This window comes from Zeus faber, assembly GCF_960531495.2.
Source record: "Zeus faber genome assembly, chromosome: 20".
In the NCBI taxonomy this organism is placed as follows: domain Eukaryota; kingdom Metazoa; phylum Chordata; class Actinopteri; order Zeiformes; family Zeidae; genus Zeus; species Zeus faber.
Genome location: NC_137207.1, coordinates 28211885 through 28235020, shown reverse-complemented (window position 1 = coordinate 28235020; position 23136 = coordinate 28211885). Strand labels below are relative to the sequence as shown.

General features: G+C 47.2%; 1 protein-coding gene across 1 annotated transcript in view; it reads right to left on the bottom strand.

Annotated features, from left to right (window-relative positions):
- capn15 (calpain 15) overlaps positions 1-22841 on the bottom strand; it is a gene marked incomplete at its 5' end in the record, with an annotated part of 45473 nt that extends 22632 nt beyond the window's left edge. The window contains 2 exons of the mRNA XM_080021118.1: positions 457-1984; positions 22660-22841. Of these exons, the coding sequence (XP_079877244.1) occupies positions 457-1984; positions 22660-22841 (1710 nt within the window). The remainder of the gene's footprint in view (positions 1-456; positions 1985-22659) is intronic.
- Between the last annotated feature and the right edge of the window lie 295 nt (positions 22842-23136).

The window sequence follows — 23136 nt, the reverse complement described above, 5'->3', positions numbered from 1 at the left end:
GTGTCGTCCCGGCAGGCCTGTTCTCCAGATCCAGCCCTGCCCTTAAGCTCTACTCTGACTCTACTCTAGGGCTGGGCGATACGGATCAAAGATCAAACCTCAGCATTTGTAGGCTGAATGGCAATACACAATATATATATATATATATATGGGGATTTTACAGAAAGTGAAAGTGAAAGCTGAATGTTCCTTTGTAGGTCAAAGCCACACGTGAGATATCACAAGCATGTTTACGAAAACAAACTGATCAAAATAAAATGCCAAGACAGGGCTTTCTTCCATGTTTGAAAGCAGACAGCTGCACAGCTAATCAACATGTAAACTGAAATGACATCAAATAAATGACCTATAAACAGGGGGGCTGATACAATATTAAATATATGATATATTTGTTTGTTTTAACAGGTGCTGGATTGCGATATTGACCAGTGAGTCAACGTCTCCGCGGCCTCTTACCTCTCGACAGAAGCTGACGATGTTTTCCCAGAGTTCCTTGGCCTCGCCCTCGTCGGTGCGGCGGCGGGCCTCCACGTGCACGCTCTCCCTCCTCTTCAGCGGCTTCAGCACCTTGCGCAGGGTCAGGTACTGCTGGGGGGTGTGGCACGCCGCACAGTTCTTGGCCTTCAGGTCGTTGAGGAGCGTGCACGCTGGGCACTCCCACTGGCCAGGGCAGGACGAAGAGGAGGAAGAGGAGGAGGAGGAGGAGGGGAAGGCGTGGGGCTGTTTTCGAGTCTTGTGACCCGAGGACGAGGCCGAGCAGGAGCAGGACACCCCCTGCTGGAGGCCACATTTGGGGCAGCAACGGGGCAGCGAGACGGCCTCCTGGAAGCCGTGCAGCTTGGAGGAGCCGCAGGCGGAGCACCTGGGGGCCCCGGTGGGGTTCCGCAGGGTGCACTTGGAGCAGGACCAGGTGCTGAAGTCCGGGCTGGAGGGGCCGGCGGGGGTGAAGCGCACCGCCTCGCAGCCCACCAGGTCGATCAGGTCGCCCCCTCCCCGGGAGCAGCGGCACGCCTCGCCCTTAGACCCCCCCCCGGGGTGGGGTGGCAGGCAGCCCGGGGCGTGCTCCTCCTCCTCCAGCACGCTGAGCCGCTTGCCGGGGTGGGGGGGCTCCTGCGGCTGGGCGTGTTTGGGCTTGGGGGGCCGAAGCTGGGGGCCGGGCTGGGGGGGCGCCACCGAGGAAGAGGGCGAGGTGGGGCTGGGGGCATTGGGCGGCCGGCCGGACGGGGGCACCTCCCGCCGGCTGCGAGGCACCGGGTTGTTCTGCAGGGACGGGAGGAGCGGCGGGGGGGCGTGGGGCGGCTCCTGGGGCTCGGCGGCAGGGGCGGGGGGGGGGGAGTCGTCAGTGAGGTCGATGAGCAGTGGCGCGGGGCCCCCTGCAGGGCCGGGGAAACCCAGCAGAGGCGTGCGCACCTCAGGGACCACCAGCGACTCAGGAGGAATCTTGGGCAGCGACAGCTTGCGGGGCCCCCCGCAGGCGGAGCAGGACAGCGCCACCGGGGTATTGTGGAGGGTGCAGCGTGGACACGCCCACCCCGCCCGCCGCTCCTCGCTCGGCCCGCCCACCTCCCCGTTGCTCTCAGAGCGATGCGGCGCTTCCTCCTTGGGGGGCGGCTGCTGGCCCCCTCGGGATTCCGGCGGTGCGCTAAGGGCCACGGCCGGCACCGGGGGCTCGGGTGCCGCGGGGGGCATCAGGCCGTTAGCCACGGCAGCGGGGGGGGGCGTGGTGCTGGGTGGGGAGGGGCTGAAGCCGCAGACGGAGCAGGAGGCCACGCCCGTAGGGTTGTTGAGTGTGCAGCGGGGGCACGTCCAGCGCTGCCCCCCGCCGCTGCTCAGACGGAGGATGTGGTTGAGGTCGGGCTTCTGGCGTGGGGCCTCGCAGATGGAGCAGCGAGGGGCCACGCCCGCGTTCAGGAAGGTGCAGCGACCACACGACCACTCGCTGCTGTGCACCGCCGTCGCCATGGAGCCCGGAGAGTGGGAGTGGCTGGAGGCGGAGCAAACAGGTGATCAATAAGGAGAGACGAGTACCGAAAACAGAATTAACAGCTAACTACTTCAAGTAGTACAAGTACTACACTTGGAGATTTGAATCATATTGTCACGGAAACACATTGAATAATAAAACCAATGAGCGGAACCAGCGTGAAGACTTTGACTGCGGAAAATAAATGATTCTATAGTTTCAACTTGTGAATGGCTTTGAAAAGTGTGACATCAATACATCGCTGCGAAGTGAAACGACATTTCAATCAACTCTGGATTGAACTTCTCTCAAAACAAGTGAAATGTTCCCTCATTAATCTGAGGTGGGATGGAATCACTGACCACTGGATTAAGGAAAAAAGAAACAGAGAGAGAGGGAATGGAGGGATATAAGGGAGGGAAGATGGTGGAGAAATGGAAGATGGAGGATAGAAACGCAGCCTGAGGGAGGAAAGTTTCACATTTCTGTCAGAATGAGAGAGAGAGAGAAGCCAGTGTGGGGGATCAGATCTCCCTTCTGGGGTTTACAAGCCTGTAAATCTACACGGCCTCCCCGTGAAGAAAGATGGAGGAGAAAGAAGATGCCTCTTCTTGCTACTAGCATACTGAGTAAGGCCTTCCACCATCTTTCAATCAAACACACACACACACACACACACCTCTGAGTGTGTGTGGCAGCTAAAGGTCACATCCATCTCTGTCCAAACGGAGTAGAAATGAAAGATTAATAAACAGGTGATGGAACCATCACAACGCTGGAATAATATCAATAATATCAATCTGTTAAATATTATTTTATGAACATTAATGTACATTAATGTGCACAAATGACCAATGGTGAAATGTTATTATGTCTGAGAAGATGTTGGAAAAGTGTCCCAGTAAAACTCAGAAAAGGAGGAAACATGCTGTGTCAGCTCTCTGCTCAAGTGGGTCCAACCACACCTCCACCCGGCCACACCTTCACCGGGCCACACCTTCACCCGGCCACACCTCCATCCATCAGTCAAATCTAAGAGATGCTCCATCGCAAAATGTTGAACAGAAACTAATCAGACCAAAATGTAAACATGGCTGTATCAGTATCTCAGGTTGATGGGATAATGTCTGGTACCTGGGCTGGAGGGAGGGATGATGGAGGGAGGGATGGGATGGGAAAAAGGAGCAAGTGGATGGAGGGATAAAGACAGAGGGATTGAGGGGTAAGAAGGAGGCTTGGTGGGGTGGATGGAGGGAACCCTCCAGGCGACGGATGATGAAGTCAGAACCATTAACATGTTCACAACTGTCAGCATCAGTTAGGGTGCCCACACGCCCACACACACGCACGCACGCACGCACACACACACACACACACACACACACAATTTAAAGCAACATTGCAATTGAAATGGCAAAGGCTGTGATTAAAAAAAAGAAAGTTTGAGTATTTTTGTTGCACAGTCTGATCAAAGGGCTGTCCAGCAGCGGCTCCTACTCCAGGCCAGACACTCGGCCCCTACCGCGCTGGATGCCTGCGCCACAACACTGTCTTTTTATCGACATCCCCTGATGGAGGCCTCTCTCACCCCCAATAAAAATAAAATTTAAATCAACGCTATTTGATTCTTTTCCCAAATCATTCAGCACTAATACATACATACATTCATATATACATGCAAAAATATATATTTTTAAATTACAAACCAGTAGGGCTGCCCCCAAATACACTACCAAATATAAGTCGTGGAAAAGAGTCTTCAGCTGCTTTCACACATGCACTGCAACCCTGAAACCAGACTATCCAGACATTACCCAGAAGAGCTGTGTGTGTGATTCAAATGTCCGAATCTTTTGGACCGGGCATGAAACAGACTTTACCCAGCCAGCACCCCAGGACTTGTACCCAGGTACAAAGCCCGTGTACCGATGTGTGAACAGAGCAGGTGACTGTCTGGATCATTCACAGCGAGCGCGTCGCGTGTTGATGACGTCTCCATCATGTGCCGCCAACAGGCCCACTCGCCGAGGGTGAAGAAGGGTCAGAGTGTCGCGGTGCTGGGAACGCTCCGGCCCCGGGGGGCCAGGGGGTCGTGGGGCCGGGGAGGGGCGGGTCGTTCATGTCCTTGGGAAGTGGCGAAGTCAGGGCGGAGGGGCGGGAAGTACAAGTGGGGAACCGCGGACCCAGGAAAAGGGGTCCAACAAGGGGGACGCCGGCACCCGGAAAAGGATTTTCCTTACGGCACATTTCAGCGCAAATTATGTCAAAAGGTCATTTTGTACATTAATAAGCGAGGGCAGCCCTATAAACCAGATAAATCAATGTGAAACCTGTTCCCTGCATCTGAAAGACTCATGTTGAGAGAATTTAAATTGACTTTTTGGACGACAGAACAGTCTGCAGAGGCTTGAGAAACAAGGTTTTTAAGAATGAAGCTTTTTATTATTCTGTGACAGAGGATGTGCTGGTCCCCTGCTGGGGGGGGGCGGGGGTCTGCAGGTCGGTCTCCCCCAGAGGCTAAATACATAAAAGCGGGAGCCACTTTGCTGTCGCTCTGTCTCCACATCATGTCCACACTAGGGATTTCCCAACCTGGGGCTCTAGACACCCTCATGGGGTCGAAGGAGATCACACTGGGGGGGGGGGGGGGGGGGTCACGTGAGGCCTTGGACTATTTGAAGCAAATGTTTCCTAATTGTCAAATACGGGTTCAATATATGCAAGCAAGCTGCTTTTTTCATTTGAAACTGAATGTGGATTTTATCTCATCTTTTCTACTTGTAAAGCGTCTTTGAGTTGCAAGAAAAACCCGATGCAAAATAAATGTGTTATTATTATTATTATTGTTATTGTAATTATTATTATTGTTATTATTATTATTATTATTATTATTATTGTGTACTGTATGGCCTAAAAACCTTGCTACTTCTACCATAAAAATATTTAAAAAATTAATGTTTTGGACATTAATTTTAACACGTTTTCCATCAACCACCATCTGCTCATAGATTCAAAGAAGTTGGTAAAGTTCAGATGAAATGAAATGACCATTTCATGTTTATTATCACTATTACTACTATTCTATTGACTTATTTTAATGTAAAGCACTTAAGCACTTAATATTGTTTGTGAAATGTGCTATACAAATAAAAGTTCATATTATTATTATTATGACATTGTACTCATACTTTGAGTGTGATAAACTACAAACTTGTTTTTTCCAAATGGGACTCTCTCTCCTTCATATTTCAGACCTTCACACGGAGACATCTTCCCATCCATCTTCACCGAGAAAATACTAAAATACTCAATTCTGCATCATCATTGGGGAAATTATATATATATATATATATATATATATATATTTCTGTTCCTGTCTGTCAGCTCCATGAAGCCCACTCACAGAGAGTGTGTTGGAGATGTGTACAGACGTTTATAGATGGAGAGATATACTATGAGGGGAGAAGAGTCTGCTTGACACATTCACGCCAACAGAAAATACAGAAAACACCTTTCAACCCCAGTCGCTCAAGAAGATGAAGATGTCTGACGTCTGTCTGTGTGTGTGTGTGTGTGGTCTGTTCTCACATGACCCCCACCCCCTGCAGCACCACCCGTGGAAGCCATCTTGGTTCGGATAAAGGAGTCCAGTCTCCATCTGAGAACAGAATTCTCTTGTTTTTATTTCTGAACTGATTTAAATTTCTCATGATGACGCTTGGTTTGGAAGTTGGCTCGTTATCTATCTTCCACTTCAATAAATAAACTACTACTTAGTAATACTGTGCTACCCTACACACATTTTGAAATTCATTTTCAATATGAAATTGTCATATTCATTCGTATTCACTTTTTTAAGTAAGAGTATTGTATTTAAATTATTTATTATTTTTATAAAAGGTTTGATACAACAAGCAATATTAATCCTGTTTACAGAATAATTATGAGGAATTAAAATATTTCATTTCTGTATGAGATGAAATAAATATTTTTTCACGAGATTTAGCTCCAAAAACACCAACAGCAGCTCCAGTCAGCAGCAGGAAAGCCACGAGAAAACCACTTAAATATTACTGATCCTGCAAACAGAGATCCACGCGCAGTGCGACGCCCCCTGGTGGCGGGGTCTGCCTTTCTCGCCAAGAACGCAACGGCCCACTTCACCTTCGACACGTTCTCCGAGCAATCGGTTCTATTCCCGATCCTTCCCACTCTGCGGTGATCCAACATGGCTACATGGCTGACACACACACACACACACACACACACACACACACACACACACTTCATAACCAACTCCTGAGTGGCTCAGTGCAGCAGGACTGGGCAGAGTGCCAAAGACTTACAGTGGAGAGAGAGAGACAGAGAGAGAGAGAGACACTGCAGTGCTTGGAGCCCCTCAGTGCACTCACTGCTACTTGACTTAATTCACTTCATAACGAGTCCAATGACCCTTGACCCCATGAGGAGCGTTGCCTGGAGGACAGTCCCAATGCACTGCAGCCGTCCATCATCTGAGCACCAGGACGAGCCTTCAGCCATCCAGCACCAGCTCAACAACACAGCAGTCATCAAGGGATGACTTTGGAGAGCAGAGGGGTGAGGTCTTGAAACAGGGTGTGACCGCTTGAACCTTACTTTCAATTCAGAAACCTTCATTTCTCCCGTTGCGTCATCTAACGCACCTTCAGCTCAGACCTCGTTCTGAGTGGTGGTGAACGCCCGTCGCCGCCTCCCCCCATGAGGCGTCGCGCTCCTTTCCTGGCGAGTGGGAGGGGCTTAGCGTGGGAGTGGGAGGGGCTTCGTGTGGGAGTGGGAAGGGCTTCGCGCGGGAGCGGCGTAGAGCAGCTCCGTGGAAAACCTCTGGAAAGCCAACAGGTTCCAATCGCATTACACGCGGCGACCCCTTGGCTTCATCCGTCCTGAGCGCTGGAGTGTAAACAGGGTTTATACGCAGCGGTGTCACCGCGTCAGTGTGGCTGCAGGCCCCGAGGGAGGCTCCATCACCTCCACCTTCAACAAACAGACTTCAGGGGCCGCCGACCCACAACCACACGGAGGGAGTGTGTGGTCTGCTGCTTCCTTAAAGGGATAGTTTGGATTTTTTGAACTCCATCCCTGTTTTCCACTTCTCCTCCCTGGTGTAGTACGTAATGTACTACACCAGGTTGGTTCCAGTCTTTCTTCCAAACTGGACACTCCATCAGTCCATCAGTTCAATGCAAGTAATGGGGGAGAAATCCCCAATCTGCGTTCACAGCCAAGACTCAGACTTTGCCAGTTTCAGGGGTTATTTTGCTCAAAACATGTTGGTTGGGTGGTAGCTTTATTGCGAAATTCCCTGTTTTCCCTGGTGCAATTTTCATTACTGTATTTCCTACACATGTAAAATAGTCAAATTGTGTAAAATAGACGATAAGATGGTCGCTTGCCACAAGGAAAGTTACTTACTGTTTAAAAGCAGATATTTTGACTTGCTGAAAGTGGCTAACCTCAAGTTTTTTCCACAAATTTGAGAGAAATGCAGGTTACCTCTAAATATAAAGAGATATACAGTCTATCAGAATATTGGCATAACCATTATCTTTCTGTCTACTTTAGTAAAAGCAGCAATTTTCATCTTCAGTGTCACAATTGGTCAGGTCACCCATCAGAGTACAACACCGGGGACAACACCGGGTACAACACCGTGGTGCAGCGATGAAAACCACTATTTCAGCAATTAAACCAAAAGTAATTATTTTTGGTTTTGCTTTGAATGCAGATTGTGCGTTTCTCCCCCGTCACTTGGATTAACTCCAGGTGGAGGGATGGAGCGTCCAGTCTGGAGAAAAGGCTGGAACCTACTCGGCCTGCACCACATGGGGACAATCTGCCATGTGCCACAGCGTTGGTCAATATTGCGATGGCGATATGATTTGTTCTAAATAAACAAATATTGAAGCTAATTGATATTAGCTTTACAATTCCAATGTTTTTCTGCTTTAATAGGTACACTGCTTACATAGACCCCAAACATTGAATAGCCTCTGCACACAGAAATAAGAAATAAATGAAATAAATGATTTTGAGCATGCATTTATTCAACAAATTGCACATGAATACTCAACCAATTAAGTGGAAGTACGTACTCAACGGTGTCATATTAAAGTATGGTCAGGAAATTGAGAAAGTCTCCCCATAACATATGTGCAGGATTTATTATTCACAAGTATTTACATTGAAAAAAAAAAATCCAGTTTTTACGAAATGAGGTCCCATAGCAATGGAAAGCAACGGGGAGACGTGCGTGACGCGGCACGGGACGCACAGGTCTTCAGTTTCATTCATTCCATTACGCAGTGATCGGGACGGTCCCTTAACTCAGTGGTGTTAAAAAAGAAACCAACAAAAACAAATAGATCTAAAATAAATATAAAAAACAAGACGCCACTTCAATTCTCTGACACAGGTAAATGTTCTACGCAAGAAACTAAGGAAACTAAATGAATGTGATTCGCACACAGGGCAGGGAACTGTGATCCGACCACAAGCGCCTACACCGGACGCATCCTCATCCCAGGTGTAAACGGGAAGGTATTCATCGCGTTTCTTTTGTGATGTGTGTATCGCACATGTTCATATCGCGGTGACGTGAAAAATCTGATTTAATCAGTCAGCACTAGAACCATGTACTTAATGGGGGGGGGGGGTGAAATATGGATGAACAAAAATCCAAACTATTACTTTAAACAAGCTTTTTTTCTTCATCTTGGAGTGGTCGTCGTCGAGTGTTTTTGTCGTCCCGTGACATGGATAAAGATCGAAACTCAATTTCACGCCTTCTTTTTGAATGAAAAGCCGACGCGAGGCTTCGTGACGGCAGTGGGCGGCTCACGAATGGAGGATTTAGCTTCTCCAACTGTTTTAAATCGTCTACAAAAAGGAATCAAAATCAGCTGGATACTCTGTAAGGAACAAGGGAGAGGACCGCCGTGGTGACGGTCTCCCTGCTTGGGGGGAGGGTGGTCGCCGTGGTGACGGTCTCCCTGCTTGGAGGGAGGGTGGTCGCTGTAGTGACCATCTCCTTGGATGGGGTGGGGGGGGTCTATACAGCAGCCAGTCTAACGCTGAGAACTGAGGATGGAGTGATGGGATGGGATGTGACAGCAGAGAAGAACAGACAGAGAGAGACAGAAGAAACAAAGAATGAGAAAGAGAGACAGGGACAGAGAGAGAGAATTGAATTGAAGTGAGAAAGACAGAGAGAAAGATAGAGACAGATGGAGAGAAAAAACGGTCGATGGGTTATTGGCGCTTCACTGACAGATTCCCTTTTTCTTAAGAACAGTTCAGCAGATAAACACTTGAATTGGTAATTAAGTGTAAGTGCTCCAATTAAGAGGCACTCCACTTGAGGGTGGTGAAGGAGGAAATACTCAAATTAAATACTCAATTAAGTTACTCATGTAGAAAAATCTGATCCTTCATGAAGAATTCTCAACAGGACACATACATAAACATGTGGGCACACTGGGAAGTAATGAAGTAATGATCAGCATAGTGTGGTCTTGAGTTGAGGTGAATATAACAAAACTTTGTGAGACAGTGAAGTGAAGGATTATGGGAACTTGTCTTATGGTTTCAGGTACGTAACAAAGGTATTATAATAACGTAAAAGATATCCAAAGTGTCTTTCAGGAGAACGGTCCTGTCAGTAAAAGGTATTATAATCAATGTCCCAAGGAGCGAGACACGGTCAGGGGGAAGGTCGCTGGTTAGACAGAGGTAGTGTCCTTAGGAGCGAGGTGCGGTCAGGGGGGAGGTCGTTGGTTAGGCAAAGGTAGTGTCCTTAGGAGCGAGGTGCGGTCGCTCCGAAGACATCTGTCCTTAGGAGCGAGGTGCGGTCAAGGGGGAGGTGGCTGGTTAGACAGAGGTAGTGTCCTTAGGAGCGAGGCGCGGTCAGGGGGGAGGTCATTGGTGAGACAAAGGTAGTGTCCTTAGGAGCGAGATGCGGTCGCTCCAAGACATCTGGCCTTAGGAGCGAGTTGCGGTCAGGGGGGAGGTCGTTGGTGAGACAAAGGTAGTGTCCTTAGGAGCGAGGCACAGTCAGGGGGGAGGTCGTTGGTTAAACAACGGTAGTGTCCTTAGGAGTGAGTTGCGGTCAGGGGGGAGGTCGTTGGTTAGGCAAAAGCAGTGGCCGTAGGAGCGAGGCTGACTTGAACGTTAGGTGCCAGAGTTATCCAGCAGGTGAACCCTGGAAATGGAACATTGGACAAACCCATGATCAAAATCTGACATCAGACAAAGTGGTGGAGAAGAAATCCTATTTAAACTAGGGATTCAAATTTACAGGAATTTCTTTAATCGATACTTGTCAACCTTAAACAATTAACGATGAATCGATAACATAACAGCCCATGGCGTCACCAGGGGATGGCGCCATGGCGCCTGGGGACCTACGCAGCTTGGCGCGAGAGGCGTTTCCCCCTATTTAGTTTAAAAATGGGAAAGTTCGAGGCAAGACTTGCTGAGCTGGTTCGCGCATACAGGGATATTTACGACTTGTCTTTGTGCAAGTTGTGGGTTAGTCGTTGAGCAACAATAAACAAAGTTTCCTTCTCGGCATCGAGAAGCTCCCGTTTTCTATGCACAGCCATGTTTTTTGTTCTTCCAGGATCCTCCGTCTTCTTCTACTACTTCCTGCACCACTGGGTATTTCTTTCTCCACTGCCCCTCATCGTCCGGTGAAGAGAATGTCCCAGCTTTTTAAACGTCCTGGGCTCTCTGCACAGCTGAAAACTCGCGTTGATACAACTACAACGCGACCGCAGATTGTTCAGTTAATTGTTGAATCTGAAATCTCATCGATTCAATTCTTATGAGCAATTAATTGATAGTAGATTGATTACTAACATCCATAAATTAAAAGAACAACAAACTGAAGAGTTTTCTGCAGAGATAAGATCTTCTAAAAAATACTCACACAAGTCCGAATTTTAAAAATAATGTACTGCTGTGCTTCTCAATGTGGCTTCCAGAGGTTCTAGGGGGTCCCAGCAGAGACTCCCAAAAATCTGATTGAATGGAGTCCTTGGCCAGATGTCAAATGTAAGGTCCTTGATGTCAAAGACATTGGGAATCATTTCTCTATGGGATTACAGTGAAGTGAGTATTTTTAAAGCGTCACTTCCACCTCTCCAGATGGAGGCCTTGGCTATGCCATGAGGACACCTGCTTCAGGCAATTAGCCCGCGTAAGCATCGCTTAGCACTGCACCCACAGAAGTGATGGGCAGCCAAGGGGAGTATCGGGTGGAGCCACCATCTACCAGAGCAACGCCATCTATCTACCTGAGGTCGGGAGTCCCTCGAGAGGGACCAGCGGGGCTTTAAAAAACCAGCTCCTCCCCAATCTATCGTCCTGCCAGCGTGAAGGAGGATGTGCAGAAGACTCTCTTTAAAAAGGTTCACATAACCCTCAACTCCCTCAGATCCCAGACTGAACAACGGGGCTATGGGAGGTTTTGTTGGGGCTTCTGGAGGAGTCTGCTGGTCGCCTGGTGAGGGGGGAGGGGCTTGTGGAGAGGGAAGGGGCTTCTGGAGGAGACTTGTTTTCCTGCTGGTCATCTGGTGAGTGGGGAGGGGCTTCTGGAGAAAAGAGGAGCTTCTGGAGGGGCTTCTGGAGGAGTCTGGTTCTCATGCTGATCACCCGATGCGGGGGGAGGGGTTTCAGGAGAGGGGAGGGGCTTCTGGAGGAGTCTGGTTCTCATGCTGATCACCCAGTGAGGGGGGGGGGGGGCTTCTGGAGAGGGGAGGGGCTTCTGGAGAGGGGGAGGGTTCGATGACAGCTGGAGAACCAGACCAGAACACCAAGGCAGCATGTTGTGGAACAATAGTGAACAGGGTCTCTCTTTTTCCCCATTGTTTGTAGCCCCTTTCCCACGTGGAATCCATAACACTGCTGGATTAAAAATTGTGCTGAACGATTAATCTAATTCAAACCAACATCGCAATGTAATAGAAGGTTGTGATTTTAAAAAAAGTGGGTTTTTTTACGGACGGATCCCAGAACACTGCATCTGTTTGGTATTTCTTTTCATTTTTTTAACCTTTTTTTTTTAATTTAATGAGCATAAAGCTGTCCCAGCACATGCAGGACAAAAAAAAAAAAAAAAAAAAAGATCTCCTCTAGAGCAGTGATGTTTTGGGGCTGTCGCTGGGCAACACGGACTTTCAACTCCCTCCAAAGATTTTCTATGGGGTTGAGATCTGGAGACTGGCTAGGCCACTCCAGGACCTTGAAATGCTTCTTACGAAGCCACTCCTTCGTTGCCCGGGCGGTGTGTTTGGGATCATTGTGATGCTGAAAGACCCAGCCACGTTTCATCTTCAATGCCCTTGCTGATGGAAGGAGGTTTTCACTCAAAATCTCTCTGCAGGTCATTCACTAGGTCCCCCCGTGTGGTTCTGGGATGTTTGCTCACCGTTCTTGTGATCATTTTGACCCCACGGGGTGAGATCCTGCGTGGAGCCCCAGATCGAGGGAGATTATCAGTGGTCTTGTAGGTCTTCCATTTTCTAATAATTGCTCCCACAGTTTATTTCTTCACAACAAGCTGCTTACCTATTGCAGATTCGGTCTTCCCAGCCTGGTGCAGGTCTACAATTTTGTTTCTGGTGTCCTTTGACAGCTCTTTGGTCTTGGCCATAGTGGAGTTTGGAGTGTGACTGTTTGAGGTTGTGGACAGGTGTCTTTATACTGATAACGAGTTCAAACAGGTGCCATTAATACAGGTAACGAGTGGAGGACAGAGGAGCCTCTTAAGGAAAAAGTTACAGGTCTGTGAAAGCCAGAAATCTTGCTTGTTTGTAGGTGACCAAATACTTATTTTACCGAGGAATTTACCAATTAATTCATTAAAAGTCCTACAATGTGATTTCCTGGATTCTTTCCCCCCATTCTGTCTCTCATAGTCGAAGTGAACCTATGATGAAAATTACAGGCCTCTCTCATCTTTTTAAGTGGGAGAACTTGCACAATTGGTGGCTGACTAAATACTTTTTTGCCCCACTATAGATGACTGATACGGATAGGGATGTTCCTAACGACTAATTTCCCCTGTGTTTAAAGGGAAATTTAAACTTAGACTAGTCAACCAGTCTAAAAAGCTGAAAAAATATTGGGATTATTGTAAAAAATATTGCATATATTACAAGAGCCATTTAAAAACGTTAACCACATTCTTCAATAACCAAATCGTATTTTAAAATGCTGCTGCCCAAGCATAGTTCACCATCTTTCAGGTATATGGCAAGGGCTCAAGCTCCACCTCCCTGATGGACTGGGCGGAGGTGGGCTGGTGGTACGCCCGAGCCCACGGGGAGATCCCGAAACGGGCGCGGCCATGCGACGTCAACACTAGGAAACGATCTTCCGTATGGCAGATTTCAGTGCAGATTATGTCATTATGTAATTTTAATGTATTGTTTTTTAATAAATGTGTAATCGCCAGGCGCAGCCAAATAATTTGAAAAAACCTTTCTTGAAGGAAAATGAGATTTTTCCAGATTCTTGTTCCTTTGTGTTTTTTTAATCTCTCAACATATTTTCAAAACCGAGTATGTTTTATAAATAGTAGAAAAATGTTAAACCGTGGAGTTAAATATTCCCGTTAGATGAGATGGGGAAACACAGTTCACTTACCAAGACACTGAACAACGACGATCGATGGTTTCCTTCAAAGCGAGCGTCCAGGTGAATATCATTCCTCCATATTCCATGTGATGTGAAGTTTCAATGTGTAACCGTTTTGATAGAATTCAACCTTTAAATCGTACTACTTTTACACACACGGAGCCACTGTTAATGAAACGGCAAAGAAGAAAATCCCTTTGCGTCACGTACCTACGTGTCACTTCCGTAAACAGACGGTTAAAGCGCAGCACGGGGCTGTTTCCGTCTCACTTGTCTGTGAAAACGTTCTTCTCCGTATCGTTATGGAGTATGTGAAGCGGGTGGAGGAAGCTATGAATCATATTTCGGACCTTAATTTGACCAGTGCCACGGATCCAAGTCAGTGTAAGCAGCGCGTACTGGACTTCATTTTCCACGACGGTAGTCAGTTCTCCCACAGCGACGCTATATGTGACATTGCACTGGACTTGGAGAACATTTCAAACCGCGGATTTCTCACTTAATGTGACGATGGCACAGAATATTTTTGAAGAACCATTGGAGGAGACCGACGATACACCCGTTGTTGTTACAACGGAAGAAGTTGATGACGTGATGAAGTCTGTTGAGGTTGGTGACAGATTTTTAGATTTCAGATTTTCTGAGACTCATAATATTGATAGACTCTACATTTTGTTATGTTGTCCGTACTTTTAAACTCCAAAATAATTACACTTTTATAAAACATGTACATTCTTACTGTTAAATAAAAGCTTTTCTTTATAAAACTTAATGAGTTGCGCTGTTGAGCTGTTGGTGATTGGCCCATTCAGCAGTATGTTAAGTAGCCATGAGGCTTTGGCTCCACCATTTGCATTGTGGGAGCTGAATGAATGAACCTGGTGAAAGTGAAACTTTCAAGGTGATTATGTCAGAATGACAGTTTACCACAACCTTGTCATTAACAAGTCATAGCTTTAAAAATATTTGCTTGATTTGCACAAGTGACACCTTGTTTGGAAGCTCTGATTCTCCACTTTCAAATGATGAATGATGAAATTATTTGAAAATGAAATCTTGAAAGCCGCAAAATGAGGTACGCGGTGGATCACAAATTAGTAATAGGGCCTCGTCAGTTTAGCTATTTAGACTTCTTTCTGGTGCCGACTAGCGATGGTAGCAACATTTAATCGACTAGTCGACCAATCGCGCTCATCCCTAGTTAATACAGTACATGATGGGTTACGGAAATGATACGAGGTCGAGAGTGGGGAGAGTGACGGAACGACTCTTACAGAACATCTAAACCGGCTCCTTTTCCCACATAAGGCCAATATGGAACACTGCCAGTGGAGTTACGACTTTTATTCTATGTGGGAAAAGGGCTTAAGATGATAAAGTAAAGGTTCTTTTTACAGACAAGAGTAAATCCATCAAGACTGGTCACTGGAACACACTAGCTGCACAGTGGAGTATGGGCAGTAATGCAGCGCCGAGAGACCAAAAAACGAGACAAAAGGCCTTTTCAAAGAGTGTCCTTAAAACAAGAGACATTACCACACTTCACCCAGGACACGGGCCGAGAGCCTGTTTTCCACTTTAGGTTTTTTTTTTAGGCTCTCCCCCGTCTAATGAGAAAGCAGCATTATGGGGCCGTGATGTGGAACAACATCTGAAAGATAACTGGGACGCCATTAAAAGAAGGAGGCCGTTGTTCAAACATCACACCATGAGTGATGCAACACACTGGGTCTGCTCACACAGTTCTAACCAGAAAGAACTCAGACTCACAGTCTCCCCAAGGTGCGGGCGTCATCTAGATGGGACGCTTATGTAGATTGACTAATTGATTGAAAAAATGATTTCCTTGAAAAGCAAGTGATATCTGTTGAGAGGAGGGAGCCTCCTACACCTCTACTGTATTCTCCTTCTACTCTATCCCTTTGTTTTCCATAGGCATCCCTATGTGCCGTAGGCTAATGACACCACGTTGAGAGCGCCAGACGCCTCATGACTTTGCTCCCCATAAAACCGTATCTAGATAAACTGATACTGAGCACTGAGGAGAGAACGAGGGCGTTTTGAAAAGCAACGCGGGGCGGGAAAAACACTTCAAGGCTGTGGTGAAGCCTCTGAATATTTCAGAAGCTCGGCAGTCATTTTTTTGACAGGTGGATCTGTTGGTGACAGCAGAAGTCTGAATCTTTAAACAGAGGAAAGCGTCTGGCTGGGTATCTGCAGACAAGCGGCAGGAAGCAGGAAGTCAGCAGGAAGTCCTCCACTCGGAGAGAAGTAGGGAGGACGAGATGTCGGGTTAGGGGTTGCAGGGGAATGTTTAAACAAGTAGGCAGTCAGGAGGGCTCCTCCAGAAGGTGCAACCTTCCCAGTCCGGCCTCTTCTCATTCTTGGTAATGAGAAGAGGCCGGACTGGGAAGGATTTTCTTATTCGATGCAGACTGATGAGCCATCTGTTCAGACGACACCCGGACCCTCCTTGCACTGACATGTGAAAGTGGGGTCAAAAGGAACCACGTGAAGATTTAATTTTATAGATCTCTTAAGAATCTCCAAAATAAAAACAAATGTAACTTTTTCCTCTAGAAGGATTAGCTGGTTGGTGTGATAACTACTGACAAAGGTGTCTGCTAAATGATGTAATGTAATTTAATGTAAAGTATATTTGATTTAAATTGATTTGCAAATCCACATGCACTATCAATCAGCATTGACCTGGAACAACCTCGGAGCACAGATCAAACGCGGTATGTTAGTCAGCGAGGCCACTAGGCTATTTGTTTGTGGTTTCCAAGACTAGGATTGAAAATAGCCTACTAAGCATATGCAACAAATTTCCATGGCAACCAGGGAGAGGTGGTGTGATTAAGGGATGTAGAACAATGTCGCTCGCAAGGCACCGAAAGGCTGAGATTGTGCTGCATCAGTGCAATGTTTTCCAGGGCACGGCGCAGCGTGGCGGCCGACTAGACGAACGGGGAGGAAGACGCGATGAAATAACTCAGACATAACCATGGGCCGCGAGCAGGCGGCTGGAGTCCAAGTACACCAGCTTTAATCCAATTAACGGGAAGCGAGCCAGTGCAATGGAGCTGGCGTAAACAGCACTATCCATCACGGCGGGGAGGCGTCCGCCCTCCAGCAGACACCGCTGGCGGATGCAGGCGTTCAGGGCTCTCGGGGGTCGAACCGGTAACCTCCGTCCACCACTAACAGGTGAGTTGATGTGGGCTTGTGCTGAACACACCACAGGGTGCCGTCCAACTTGTATCGGGCCGAGGGTTAGTATTCCAGGGAGGGGGCACGACGACAACAACAGTAACACTTCTCCAGCCAATGAGTCACCACCGGGCCCGTGAAAACAAATTGAAATTGAGACAAGGATGGGGCTGTTAAGCGGGACAAGGGACCGGAGCGGGATAAGAACAACGCAGCTCCATGTCGGGGAATAAAGGGAAGGCTGGAGAACAATGAGTCCTGCTTAAGCCACGCTCACAGCTCTCTGCTGTTTCTATATTTCATGCTCTGTCACAGCTGAGCAAGGCTTGCCCAACTTCATTAGCTTCACACAGGAGAGAGAGAGAGAGAGAGAGAGAGCGAGAGAGAGAGAGAGAGAGAGAGAGAACTTCCTCTAAGCACCGCTGCACAGCGGTTCTCAAAGCTTTGTTATAGAAATGTGTGTGTGTATGTGTGTGTGTGTTTATGTATGTATAGTCAGGCATGTGTTGCCAGAAGCTACAGTATGATTGGCCACAAACCAGCCTCCTTGTTGCTATGGGGACGGCGGGGATGAACGCAGGGGAAGATGGATTCCTGAACCAACAAAACGTGGTTCAAGGGTTTGACGCAAACAGTGGCTGACAGCAGAAGCTGCACTTCCACGCAGACGAAGGAGGAATCTGTCTGTAGCTGCTCAACGAGCTGCAAGTGCAGCTTAAGCCTCAACAAGGTTGAAGAATATGCCAAACAGTCGCTTTAAAAACAGCGGCGTGGTCTTCCACAAACACACTGCTTGTTAGTTTGTAAAAATGAATCACCATTTTTAAACAAAATTCTCTTTTGACACTGGCCACAGCTGCCAGCGGTGAGCTGTGAGAGGTTTGAGCTGGTCTATAATTCAATATTATCATATATCTTTCATTAATAGAGTGTCGTGTAATGACAAGGTCCCACATTAACAATTGCTGTGGGAAACTCAATTCATGCCATTGTCCCCCATGTTATGCGGTCTGGTTTCCCTGTTATCAACCACTTTTTATATATAAAAAAAAAAAAAAAAAGTGTGGTAGACATTGGTATGTTTGGAAACTTCCACCAAGGAAATTTTTTTTTCTGGCGGGTTGATTTACTCTGACAAAAATGGTGAAACAAATGAGAATATTGAAATAAGGACTATTATTACATGGGATCATCGTCATTCAATGACACTATGACCAATGTACTTGCTGTAAGTTGTGTTGGGCAATAGCAAAAGCTAAACGACATGTCGTGTAATTCAATGACAAAATTATATAAATCCGGCAAGCATTTTGTCAGTCTGGCCAACCAACAGTTTATGTGTGACTCCCAACTTGGCCACCACTTCTGAAAGTTACTGTTGGGCCCTGATATGCAAAGTTGAAGGTTCAACAAGGCTCTGTGGATCCAAAAACTGTGAAGCAACACTAACATATCCATCGTAGAGATAGACCAAAAGGCACTTTGAATAAAGACATACTACATTTATAAAGTCAAACTAAAACCCTTTTTTGTTTTTATTTCTAGGGTTGTTTTTTATTTTTATTTTAATCAAAAAATCAACATTGATCACCACATAGAATATTTTTTCATCTCTCCCTCGCTCTCTCTCACAGAACGGAGCGGTGAGTATCCCCTCCTCTCAGTGCACGCTCTGAATCAAAACATGATCATGCGTGGGATGTTTCAAACATCCCATTGGGTTGGGCACCCAGTACCACTAAAGCACCTGTACCTTTACCATCGGTATCTATCGGACCTAGTTGCAAGACAGATTTCGGTGCCGTTCCCGAGCTGCCAATTGAAATATCCGCACTCCGGTGCTCCGAAACGGCCACACTCACCTTCACTGAACATTATGGCTTGGAGTGCACTGCAGGAAATCCTCTGTAATCCTCTGTATGACGCGCCGCCCCTTTCCTCTCAACTTGCCTTTTGGTCAAGAGCCAATCAGCAGCAGTGCTCGTCAATGTTACATTATGGTCGCTTAGCCATCAGAAAAAAAAGGCGGGTCGTGAATCTTTTCACTACAGGAAACACCTGGTTCATGCAGACTGTCAGTTATTTGTTAACATGAGAAAAGTATATGAAAATGAATGAAGGACAAATGTGATGAGTTCATAAAAAAATCTCTAAAATAGCAACGATCACATTTTTTTTTTCCCTTTTTCCACAAAAATAGAAATAGAAAATAAAAAAGATAGTCCCGTATCTATTCATCTATTTATTTTAGATATATTTTATTTTACTGAAGTGCCAAATAAAGTACCGTAACGGTGACAACCCCCCCCCCCCACCCTGCACATACTTGCCAGCGGGCCTAACAACTTTTCTGGGGGAAACCCTGTACTTCAAATACGTTTACCCCCCAAACTCCTGGGACCGCCATAAGGCTTTCTTGTGGCCCAGCCAGGGGGCCTAGATCCCTGCTTTGAAAAACCACGGGACGATGTTATACAACAGCCCGGCTAATGATGAGGCCCTGTGATGCCTGGAGCACCACCGGGGCCAAGATGGCCCCCGACTGCTAAGAAATGAGAGTGTGCGTGTAGGCATTCAGCAGAAAGCACCAGAATGGACCAGTGCTGGATGAAAGGCGTGCACGAGAGCCCGAGTGAATGAATAACGACGTCCATTGTTGGAAAATTGGATCAGCTCCGAAGAATCAATAACTCATGACATTTCACTGCATATATGTATGACCGTATGTATATGTATGTGACAAATAATCTCTTGAACTTGAACTTGAACTTGAACTCTGCGATAACTTGACTGTCGGGTCCCATCCCATAAGAACTCCCAAAAACTCAAAGCAACAAACCGGTTTTCCCCCCGAATTGGCAGGAGAGACATTAAGCTTCAAAAACAGAAGCGTCTTGAGTCGGCTTCATTGGGTTTGGTTGGGGCTGTTACGGTGTTGTCAGCGTTGGAGGAGTCAGAAGGAGATGAGTCAGTACTACACCTCGGGAATTACCAACGGCGACAGCCAAGAAGCTACGGAGATGACGCGGGGAGAGTTTGGTGTGATTACATGGCGACAAAACACAACACATGCAGGGTGATGAAGATATAAACACAAACAAAATACTACACCAGAGAAAGCAGACAACGATATTATTACTCTCTGTTAAGATGGGCCAAAAGAATATCTTCCCTCAAATATTTCACCTTGAAATGAAAACAAACTCAATATACAAATGTGGCGGCTTAAAAAGAGAACACCTTGGAACAAGATGGACATCTATAATCCTGATCCACACTGGAAATGGTTTATAATAAAAAAAAACAAGTAGAAAATGTATGTTGTTGCATGTGTGCTCATACAAGAGAGAGAGAGAGGGAGAGAGAGAGAGAGAGAGAGAGAGAGAGAGAGAGAGAGAGAGAAATGGACAGAGTGAATCAAATGGAAAAAAAAAATGTATGTGCATGTTCGTTCATATGTTGCCCCAAACTACGATGTGTAGTTTGATGTGTAGGCTGATGTGTAAGGGAGAGAGTCATTAGGCAGAACAACTGGTTTCATCTGGTAATACAGACAGAGGGAAATGTAACAGGCCCAAACCTGCATGCACAAAGTGACCCCCAGACCCCAAGACGCTGTAACCACCAAGCCCTAGAACCCCAGTCCCTGTAACCAAAAAGCCCTAGAACCCCAGGCCCTGTAACCACCAAGCCCTAGAACCCCAGTCCCTGTAACCACCAAGCCCTAGAACCCCAGGCCCTGTAACCACCAAGCCCTAGAACCCCAGTCCCTGTAACCACCAAGCCCTGGAACCCCAGTCCCTGTAACCACCAAGCCCTAAAACCCCAGTCCCTGTAACCACCAAGCCCTAGAACCCCAGTCAATGTTACCACCAAGCCCTAGAACCCCAGTCAATGTTACCACCAAACCCTAGAACCCCAGTCAATGTAACCACCAAGCACTAGAACCCCAGTTCCTGGAAACACCAGGCTTTGGCCTTTATTCCATGAGGAATAAAGCTGGTCAGACCTTTAACGTGGGGCGGCAACAGCAGTCATTATAAACCTTCTGTTTGCCGTGCAATGGTTTCGTCGGCTGCCAGGACCATCTGTTGGTGAGCCTGGTGGCCGGCTGGTGGCCGCCGTCTCACCCGGGTCACAAGGGGAGCAAACAGTCATCCCGTTTAGCAACATTCAAAAAGGGTACAAGAGCATTTAGCAAGGTAATCTTTAGAGAAAGTGAAACCTGCATTTAGCGCCTACATCCAATCAACTGTCAGAATTTTGAAACTTGGCAGTGATTCTAACAGCTTAGACAACCAGTTTCCAAGTGTGGAGATTCTTTTTCTACATGATTCCACCAACATTAAAGTGCAGAACTAGGACAGCGATTAGAGCTGTGGTTATTATTTTCTGCGTTGCAGAGTGTCATTCTGATGGACTAAGGTCTAGGGCGGCGATCACCAGGTAATCATTCAAAAGCTGAACTACTTCCATGTGGCCACAGCCAGACAGACAAATCGCCTTCGTCCTCCACTGCGCTCTTTGAAAAAAAGTGGAGCCAGTGATGAGTTGTTAATATTGCCTTCTTGTCTGAACGAGGGGGGGCGGAGGGGGAAGTAATCCCAGCCAGAATGGCTCTCCCCTGCGCTCACAGAGGTCGAGGCGCTCGGCCCAGGCAATCCACTCAGCCCTGCCAAAATGAGCTGGGGGAGATGGAGGAGCCAGGGCAGGGGGTGGGGTGGGCGGAGGGAGGGTTTGGCTCCAAAATCCGGCTTACCCAGATTTTGGGTGCGTGGTCAGGAAACATCAGAAAACGCAGGCTCTGATTCGATAACCTTTGATGAGAAGAGTGGATTTACTCCAGCTGCCGGTGGGAGTTCTCTTTCTGAAGAGAGTGGCCCAGCGTGAAATATCCAACTTCATGCTATACAGCAGCGAGCGTCTCCGGAGAACAGATGCAGAGTGCACGCCAGGCCCAGTGCGCACGTGAAGCCCCTTGTCCTGACGACGACCCTGACGCCATCGTTTGATTTTACTCTCAGTTTAGGAAATGAAGACACCGTCATATCACAGTTACACTAATTTCTAATTAAGATTTGAAAATAAACTAGTCACAATATGAGAAATATCTGAAATATTCAATACCTTGTTGTTATTTACATTGAATTCATTTTAAAAAGGTATACCCCCGTTTTGATACATTTCACAGGAGCTGGGCTAGTTGATACCCTCTGCAGCCTTGCAAACACAGTTAGCATGAGACGCTGTCTTTTCTTTGGAAAAATATTTAAACCGGTTTTAAGAAAGCAGTGGCAACATTGTTGGCAACATTATTCCTTCCTAGGTCTGCACAATTTTCTAGCACGCTACTTTAGGATGGCCTAGTGCATCAACAAAAAGTTGTGAATTGAAAACCTACTAGTTGTAAAAGAGAGAAAATAACAGATTGCCATCAGTATCGCGATACAATCAAGATTACAGTGTCAGTATCAGAAAATATGAAGTGGTATTGTCCTCTATTCTCACATAATCACTATTCTAGTTATTTTCATTAACTTAATGGAGAATGGTGGAAATGAGATAAACCCAGAAAAGAAAAGGAGCCCTTTTGCCCTGCATGTGTTTGGGCATGATAGGAAACCAAAGGACCTGAAGGAAGCCCACACAAGCAGAGGGACACCCAGGTCCAGGTTTAAACCCCAGCACAGCAGCACCACCCACTGCGCCACCGTGCAGCTTTAATTACTGGATAGTTCAACCTGAAATTAACCTCTTGACAGATGAGGGTGCGGTCTAATTCACTCCCATGGTGCATCTCTCCTTACCTGCGCTCACGGTGAGGCAGAGGAGGCTGAGCCTGGCGGGTGATGAAGGTGGCCCCCCACACAGGACTGCTGTGGCTGGTCCGGAGCCAGCCCACAGAGGGGGGCGGCGAGGGGCACGGCACGCTGCCGAAGCCATGGTCCGACTCAGTCTCTGCCGTCAGGGACGAGGCCGAGCTCCCCATCTCCACGGCGACAACCCCCACCCCTCCTCCAGAGGAGAGAGAGGAAGTGTCGACAGCCAACTTCCCGCTGCTAACGGGGCTTTACTTCAAACGGTGCAACAGAAGACAGGAGTGAGGAGGAATCAAAGTGGGAGTGGGAGGGAGGCGGTAGGGGCTATTCCGAAAAACAAGTGTTGCTGGCGTTGGGATAAGACGGAAGATCAGGAAGGATTTTCAACTGCAAGAAGAAAAAAACAAAAAAAACCCAAATCCACAATCCAAGTTGTTAATTGGCTGACTCTCCTCTCAGAGGAGG